The sequence below is a fragment of the Poeciliopsis prolifica genome, unplaced genomic scaffold, assembly GCF_027474105.1.
Source record: "Poeciliopsis prolifica strain line A6 unplaced genomic scaffold, Auburn_PproV2 SCAFFOLD045, whole genome shotgun sequence".
NCBI lineage: Eukaryota > Metazoa > Chordata > Actinopteri > Cyprinodontiformes > Poeciliidae > Poeciliopsis > Poeciliopsis prolifica.
In genome coordinates, this window is record NW_026562420.1 from 3,737,582 (window position 1) to 3,746,849 (window position 9,268).

At 39.4% G+C, this 9,268-nt stretch overlaps 1 protein-coding gene across 6 annotated transcripts in view; it reads left to right on the top strand.

Moving 5' to 3' along the window:
* Positions 1 to 9,268, top strand: part of radil (Ras association and DIL domains) — a 38,107-nt gene that overhangs the window by 26,766 nt on the left and 2,073 nt on the right. For 2 of the 6 annotated variants that reach the window (XM_055056485.1, XM_055056486.1), the window contains exons 15-21: positions 2,506 to 2,583; positions 2,728 to 2,900; positions 3,132 to 3,282; positions 4,849 to 5,075; positions 5,545 to 5,869; positions 7,606 to 7,745; positions 9,081 to 9,220. In XM_055056485.1, the coding sequence (XP_054912460.1) occupies positions 2,506 to 2,583; positions 2,728 to 2,900; positions 3,132 to 3,282; positions 4,849 to 5,075; positions 5,545 to 5,869; positions 7,606 to 7,745; positions 9,081 to 9,220 (1,234 nt within the window). The remainder of the gene's footprint in view (positions 1 to 2,505; positions 2,584 to 2,727; positions 2,901 to 3,131; positions 3,283 to 4,848; positions 5,076 to 5,544; positions 5,870 to 7,605; positions 7,746 to 9,080; positions 9,221 to 9,268) is intronic. The other 4 variants (XM_055056488.1, XM_055056490.1, XM_055056489.1 and 1 more) reach the window with 3 other exon arrangements.

Genomic DNA, 9,268 nt, shown 5'->3' on the forward strand with positions numbered 1-9,268 from the left:
TCAACATTCTGTCAGAGGTTTCCACAGACAGTGTGAAACACCGGAACAATAGTTGGCGTCAGAATAGTTTTCACTGTGACAGGTCTCTGAGATATACTTACAATTTCCTGGGTATAGAGTGAACAAAAATGGGTCCAGATTGTACCACAGGCTCCTGTGTTGTTCTAAATGATACCCTAGACATTTTTGCAGTGGGACAATCTGCGGTCTCTTAGTAACGTAAGCTGTTATCCATAAAATCAGGGAGAAGTCAATAGAATTTTTATTATCTAAAATGGACTGTTTCTGTCTCTTCTTTAGGTCTTATAGAACAAAGCTGAGCTTCTCCTTTTTCTCAAAAGCCCGCTTTTCATAATTGAGAAGGTCCTTTATGCCATGGATGTTCCATGGATTATTTTTTGGAAAACAATATGCAGTCCTTACTGTTATCCCAACATCCCTGCAGAAGTTGATGTAACTTATGATGTCCACCTTCTTCTGCATATCCTCATCTGTATTGTTCTCCAGTATAAAGCCCTACTAGACTCTGTGGTCAATTTCCTAAAGTTATGGGTTGCTACCTGCAGTAATACTACTCTAGTAGTGTAATGGGTTGGAAGAAAACCAAATTATGATCTGTTCTGCCTAGGGCTGTGAGGCACTATAAGCATCATTGGTATTTGCATAAAACTGGCATAATGTCAGGACTTTGAATTAGTTGTCTACTCCATAGATGGTGTAATAAATATTTTGTTTGTAATCATATAGTTCAATGATTAAGAAGTAGAACATACATCTACACAAACAATCATAAAGTCTAACTACTTGAAGGAAAATTCCTAAATTAATTGAAAATAAACATTCAGAGTTTAATTCATATACATTCACAAAATATGTTTGCCTATGCCTCTCCCTGAAAAGTAAACTCAAGGTTCCTATGCATAGGTGGAATCTAATTTCCTGGCCCAACTCCAAGTTTGGAGAGAAAATATAAGGAAATAAAAACAGAAGTGGGATCTTGAGAAATTGTTATGGAGCTAAAAACAGAAAAGACTAACCTGCTGGGTCAGATGTCAGTTTACTTTGTTAGAACCAACATGAGTTTGTGTTCTGGGTTACTTCAGAAACCTAAGATGGAGGAACTGTTTGCTTTGGTTACAGAGAGGTCACTGTGAAGCTGGGAGACTGTTGGTTTTGTGACATACTGAGTTCAAATTTTAATCAAGTTGAGCCCAGTTCAATACATTTGAATGGGCATCTTCTGTGATGGTTCTGTTCTGTGTCTTTGCCCATCAGACACAGAAGTCTTACCCCTGAGATTATTGTTTGTGCCCAATAATTTATACTTGCGTCAAAACAGAAATATTATTGTTACAAATATTTGTTTTCATCTTGAAGTGATCGATAATTGGTTGTTACAATAGAATTTAGTTGAGAAATATTTATTTTAGATGTATAAATAACACAATAATAATACTGAAGGTTATTTAGTTTTCACGAATTTTAATAAAATATTGTCACATGAACATTGCCATGTTGTTTGTGCTGCAATGCATTCTGGGTAAATGACATCTGTAGGTCCATTTGAACTACTTCCCTCCTGCCAAAACAGCTATGAGTAACGTCGTTAAGCCTTTTCATTTTGAACCAGGGCGTGTTGAAATCGATCGGAATGTAGAACTCATAAGAGGTGACGAAGATGAGGAGAAACGAGCGGAGGAAGAGCTGAACCTAATTTCTCAAAGCCTGACAAAACAAGAACAAAACCGAGGCTCCTGGTATTTTTCCCAATACCAGAAAAAAACAGACTAAGACCAGTCTCCACCTCCTATCCCTGTTTTGTATCTCCTTTACTCAAAGCTGTTGTAAGGAGATCATTCTGTGTGTCATATATATACTGGCGAATTGTGTAAAACATGCTTTTTGTAATTGTTTTTTTTTATGTTTTGGGGTGCTTGAGGATGGAAACCAAAGAACCAAGATTTCAAAATGAGTTATCTGTTACAATAAATTCACTATTTCCTTTCTCTGTCATGATGCTTAATCAGTGTATGTGGGCAGTGACCCACATATTGTGACCCACACAGTAGCCTCTAAGCCACGACCACTTCTTCTGAGTATGCGCACCAAGGACAAATGACATCATTTGTCTGAAAAAAGTCTATTGGCTGCTTTCAGTGGTTGAACGCATTGAAGTTGGGGACTCATAGCTGACCACGTGTTTCAGTCCAAGCTATTTTTATTGACATTGCAGTGTATTGTTCTGGTTTTTTTTTTTTTTGTTGCATCCACAAAATTTGAAGCCTGGATTTTTTTCAGGGAGATGCTTTTATTGCATAGTTTTTTTTCTCTTACAGAACATTGCAAGCTTTCCTAGAGGAAGAGGAACCGTCTGCCATGCAGCTTCACAATGATTAGCCCAGATACCATAATTGAGTTATCACTGCAAAGTTACCCATGTATTTCACTTTGTGGTGAAACAAAAAGTCTATTGGCTGCTATCAGTGTTTGATAGCACCATTACAGCAGAGCTTCAGACTGGAGCTGGTCTTCTCCGCAGCCAGCTAAGGCCTTCTGCAACACCACATTTACATTCTGCAAGTGGTTAGTGGGTGTTGCTATTGTTTCACTTTCTTCAATGAAAGCTTAATTAAGAAATTAAGTCTAGTGTGGTACAGAGCAACACACCTGCCTTTTTATAGTGCACAGAATTTGATATAGTGTCCAATTGTGTGTGTGCGTGCACAGGTCCAGCCCGGGGTTGGTTCCAGCGTTCAAAGTCGCTGCAAATCCAGGCGTGTTTGCGAATGCTGATGGAATGGGCAACCAAGTCCGGTCTGGGACATCTGGCTGAAAAGTTCTTCACCAAACTCAACAGTACTGTGTCCATAGTGGCCACACCCCCACAGCAGCTCACACAGGTGATCCACACAAAAGCATGTTCGAGGTATTGTTTGAAGAAACATACCACATCATTATTAGTCCTAAGCAAAAGTAAGGCAGCCTCTCAAGAACCTCATGGTTGTCATCTTTAAGGTACACATAAAGTTTATCTTAAATTTTTTGTTAAAGGGAAACAAAAGGTTCAGGTAAATAATTTGACTTTAATCTGAATAAAGTCAGATTGTTTTTTTTCCCTGCTTTGTCTGCAGTTGAGTTGGCAAGTGTTGTCCAGTGAGCACCCATCTCTGAAACCAGTCCAGCTCCACAGGATCCTCACCCAGTACCAGCTGACAGCAGAGACGGGTCCTGTCCCAGTATGGCAGCCCAGTAGTGAGGATGAGGCTTATATCTATAGATCAGGTACAGGTGTGACTTCGCCAAGTAACAATGACATAAAGGCCCATTATTGTTAAGTGATTGCGCTCATCATTTCTGAATGACAGCAGTTGGCTTCATTTTCTGGATAACATGGGTTGAAGAAGCTGATAGCCGTATTTAGATTATCTATATATTTGTATATATTAGGGCTTGAAACAATAAAACACGATGAATCAATTATTGAAATAACAATCAACAAAATTAGTAATAGAGTAATCATTAACTGAAGTCTATACTCAAAACGTCCATTGCTGAAAATCCAACATACTCAGAGTAGTAATTAAAACAAAAGTATACAAAAAATCTTAACATTCTGCATATAGATTTAAAAAAAGAACCTTTGACTATAATATGTTTTCCCCAGAACTCAAGTGACATAGTTTAGCTTCACCTGCTTCCAATTCTGTGGAAAAAAACCCGTCTTAGGCACTTTTTGTTATCCAATTAATAAATGGTTAATCAAATAAAATTGTCAGCAGACTACTGTACTGATAAGTCGAGCAGAAAGGGCTGAGTTTTTCACATGTTGATGTTAGAAGTAACTTTCAGCAGCATATGCATCTTTTGCTTCAAATGACCAAGCATTTACTAAAGTAAGACTATGTTATAGGATCGTCAGCAATAAAATGTTTATTTTTCTTATAGATTCAAATAAATACGTCAGTTTTTTTTTTAATATTTCAAATACTCTGTAAAAAAGGACTTAAGTGGCTGAAAAAATTTGCCAATTTTTAAAATATGATTAATTGTCAGAATAATCAAGACAATAAAATAAGTGTTGGTTGTTGCTCTTCATATATATCTATATATAATTAAATCCATCAATTTTTTTCTGCTGATCTGGGTTCTGGCCACAGAAGCAGCAGCCTGATAAGGGAAGCTCACACTTCTCTCTCTCCAGCCACAGCTCTGGCTTCTACAGGGGGAATCCCTCTAGCTTCTCTTGGGTCTTCTCTGGGTCTCTTCCCAGTGGAGAAGAGACACCTCACCAAGTGGTCAGGAAGTATCCTCAACTGGCTTGGCCTTTCATATCTGTGATGTTGTTCGTACAATCATAACACAAAACTTGTGACTATAAATGAATGAAGGAATGTATGAGTGTCCCTGAAGGACACGGTCAAATGCCTTCTTCAAGTCCACAAAGCACATGTAGCCAGTTGAGTGAACCCCCAGGTACCCTGCTAGTCCAGTGTTTGATGACCAGGATGAAAACCACAATGCTCTTCCTGGATCTGTTGATGCATTTCTCTCAAGAGTCGCATCAACCAACTCAACCATACAACATACACAGCTATAAGGAACTTTAGTAGAATCTCATCCCCCTGGGGCCTTGCCACTGAGGAGCTCTTTAACCACCTCAGTGACCTCAACACCAGAGACCCCAGGCTCTCCTTCCGCACAGGAAGACATGTTGGTGTGATTGAGGAGGTCTTCGACCACCATCAGATTTAAGTTAGGACTCTGACTGGGCCTCCAGTCGAACAAAAATATTGTAAAGAAGAATGAATAATTTTGTGCTTAACTGAATGTTTTTGTTGGGTTGTTCAGTTGACCTCCTGGAAAGCTTTGAGAACCACCCGCCCATCGTCCTTCCGAGCTCAGGGTTTAGAGTGGACCTGGACAGCGAGTGTGTGGAGGACAGCATCTACAGACAGCTACTCTATGTCCGTCACTACCTGTGGGGTCTGAAGACCAAGACTCAAACTCACACCACCACTCCCAGTGTGCACACACAGTCCAATGGAACCAACACGGCCGGCTGGCCAGACGTCCAGGTCAGAAAAATCCATGAGTAGGAATGCCTCCCACTAATCCAGGTCATGTGACCCAGCAGCTGTAGTAGTTGTGGGATTATAAGGAACTTCCCAATCAAAAGACAAAACCTTCTTCTCCAGCCAACTCTGGCTCACATACACATGCACTCACACAAACCTAGACACGGTTAAATCATGGTTAATCTGATTAGACTTTGGGATGTCTAATTATTGGGAACAGCTAACTAGAACATAATCTTTGGTGTTAGAGCACCTCATATGTACACCAGAGATTCATACAGTCACAGATGCACTAAGAGAAAGGTTTGTAAATAAAAGGATTATAAATTGAAACTTTAATTATTTAAACTGACATCTTATTTTTAGAAACAAAGTGCATCCTGTATCAGTGGTGAGAGACAAACTCAATTCCATCTGTCATATCATTAAGTTTCTCCTTTAAAGTCTGTCGTGCCTTTTTACAACCCAGAGGGAGCTGCTACCTCCGGTCCACAGCAGCCCCCGCTCTGGGAGGGGCACCGGGGATGAGACAGGAGCAGAGGAGAGGGGAAGAGACCGGCCCCCGGGCCAGACACAAACCCACAGCCTCAGAAGGAACGGAACTATTCACCATCCTCGTGCAGCCAATCCGGACCCATCCTGCCTCCTGACCCCACCCAACACCCCCCTGTACCCAGAAGGGGGAAGTGGAGGGGGACCCATTCTCTGCTCCAGCATTCAGACTAATGGCTGCTCAGCCAGAATTCTGGCAGAATGTAAAAAGACAAACGGACTCCTCACAAATGGACTGGAAGGTAGGACCAAACACAAAGTCCAGGGTGAATAAAAACATAACATACAGTAAAAGCCATGCTTTCCCACAGACCATACACAGTTCCATGCAAAATTATTCATACCCTTGGAATGTTCACAGAGTTTAACATATTTTATTTGAATGTAAAGTGATACACCAATTTAAAGTACAACATAATAAACAAATGTAAGGAAAATAAATGTTTTTCAAAACAAATAAACTAATAAGTGCATCATATACTTGTATACGGCTATTTTGAGACAATACTTTGCAGAACAACATTGGCATAATTAAAGCTGCAAGTGATTGGCTCCCATCTCAATCAGCTTTGCACATTTAGAGACTCCTGAGTTGTAGATCTCTGCAGCTCCTAAAGAGTTGCCCTGGCCCTTTTGGTTTCTTCCTTAAAACTCTGCTTGGCTGGCCTGAAAGTTTAGTGAATCAGTTTTCATGAAAACTCTTCCATCACTGTTGGTGATGGATTCAGCAGTGATCCATGAGGTTAGGATATTGCTTTGTTTTATTACAGAATTCATCACAGAACAGAGATTAAAACATATATATTTATTATGTGACCTGTGAGGACCGTTGGCTGTACTAGATGTTTTTCAGAATTAATAGCTGAATATAGGGTACTGATGTTCATACAATTAAATATTTTATATTCAGATTTTTGAAAACCATGCATACTGGTGTTGAAATTCTAATAACAAAATTAAAATTGCAGTTACAGGCAAGTCAGGTAATGAAGGAAAAAATGGAACAAAATGTAACACTTGAACAGCTGCAGGCTAAATGGAAATGGTGAAAGAAACCATTTGATCTGGATGGAAATGTGTCTTCACATTTCACTGGTTTCAGAACATTATCTGCTACAGAATAACACATCAGACAAACAATGCAGTTTATTTTTACCGTGTTCAAATATTTTATAACTTATTTTCTGAATGTGCATGTAGTAAATTAAGAAAAATGTGTTTGGTTAGGTTTGGCTGCATTCAATTTCTCTTTGGGATCAAGAAAGTACTTTTAGATTTGAATTGTTTGCATTTTTGACACATTTTATTTTTCTTAATGCCAATAAATTGGTGCCTGATCATATTAGGGATGAAATTGGATTTTCATCACTACTTTTAGGGTTTGTCTCCCCCTAATGGCCAATAATGAGCTTGTAGAGCTTGATCTTTGGATTTGTGCCTTCTCAGTGCAACTGAACTGTTTTGTACTTGGAAGCTTTTTCTAACTTTCTACCGTTTGGCAGCTGACACACTAACAGCAGCAGAAACTTAACCCTGATTACCATTGGGTGAAGTGATCAGCCACTACCCTCACTATTTATATCAGTTATATAAACCTGTATAAATAGTGAGTGTTCCAGAGTGTTTTAGTTGCACTCTGGAACAAACACAAAGCACAAGCACAAAGCTATCAAAGTCCAGCTACTTTGATAGCTTTGTGTTTGTGTTAGACCTCAGAGTCAAAATGAGCCGATGGAATCCGTCACACTTTCTGATCTCAGCTGTTAGGTTGTGTTGCAATGTGTGGAGAGGTCAGCTGTGTGAAGTGAGCTACAGTAGTGACAGCTGTAGACTCTCGTTTGTGTTGTTCTAGGTCAGCAGTGACCCTTCTGATGTTTGTCAAGCCCCACAGCAAACTGCTCTGTGTGTTTTTGTGCCTTTTGTATGCGTGTGCGTATGTGTGAATGTGCGTGCGTGTGTCTGTGTGTATCCTCTGCAGGATGTATTAGTGGCTGTGAGTTTCCTTTCCCTGTCTCCTCCCCCGGCGCTCCTTCCCTTGCTGATGATTTGTGTGTGGTGTTTGTAGTGGAACTCGACAAGGGACCCTACGGACTGGGAATGGGACTCATAGACGGCCTGGTATGTTTCCAGATCAAATCTCCTGTGGTCTGTTACTGTTAGGAAGTATGTATCTGATTTGAAATTTTTTGTACATTTTGGAGCACCATATTATGATACAGTTGATTTTGTGAGAGTGCTGCAAAACTTCAAGGCAAAGACATTTACAGCACATAAATGTAGAGAAACCCTTAAAATCTTTTTTTTTTTTTTTCAGAATCTCAGACTGAAAAATATAACCTTTAAATGTGTATGTTTCTTCAGTGGACAAAATATGAAAAATAACTCATAAAATCCGTGGTGCTACATTATTGTTACCACTGCTATCAATTCTTTATGAAGCCTCTCTTTACCAACAGGATGGCATTTAGTGTTATGTTGCAGCAGAGTCAGATCTCTGAGTGCTGCCTCCCTCACTCTGAAAAACAGCTCACTTCTGTACCTTCTGAATCAGTTTGTGTTGATCTGGTTATGAGCTTTGGATCACAGTCCAACTGTAGGACCAAGTGACACTTAGGAGTGGGAGATATAGATTCAGAATTTATCACGATTTTGTTTTAAACCATTCTGATGATAATACATAATGTATCTGATTTGAAATTTGTACATTTTCAAATCAGATACATTATGATTTTAAAAATTACCGGTGAGTATTACTTTTTCAGGTGACTGCATAGCACAGAATTTATAGCACCACAAACATAAATTCTTCTCTTGAAAAATATTGTGATTTGAAATGAGCTTCTTCAGGACATCACATACTGGAAGAAGTGGGATTAATGTCACAAACTGTACACATATTGTACTTTTCAACATAATTATTTTGTTTCACACCAAGCTCAGCTGGACTGCTTGTTACATAAAGGTTCAGCAACCACAATACTGGAACTGCAGTACAAGTTAAAGTCATATGATTACTACTGTGATGGAAGGACATGGATAGGCCAGAAGGCGTCTATTTGTTATGGAGACTTGGGAACTGCAAGATCTAGTTGCTTTTCGTTCTGATTTTGTTACTGTGAGATTACACTGCTGCAATAAAATGTGAATTTATTTTAAGCCATACTGCACTAAACAGTGCACTAAACAGTGCAGTATGTAAGTCATTACTCATTTCACAATGTTGGGACTGACTGTAAATCAAAAGCAGCGGACAGGAATTTGAAATTTCACAGTTCTTATCTTACCAAGTAAAAAAGGTATAAAATGTAAATTTTTAGGTAAATTATGAGTAAACGGAAAATTAAAAATAAATCTGATCTTATTTTAGTAACCAGTGTATATTTTAGCCAAACTGCCTTTTATAGATCCACTTATAGACTCTTGACCTGCAGTAACTCTCTCTCCATTTGGCAGCACACCCCCCTTAATGCTCCCGGTATTTACATCCGGACCTTGATCCCCGACGGGCCGGCTGCATCTGACGGCAGGCTGAGGATTGGCGACCGCATCCTGGCAGTGAATGGAACCAGTCTGATTGGAGCAGACTACCAAAGGTAAAGAAGCGGTGGAGAGAGCAGTCTTCCCTCAGTGTTCATCATGCT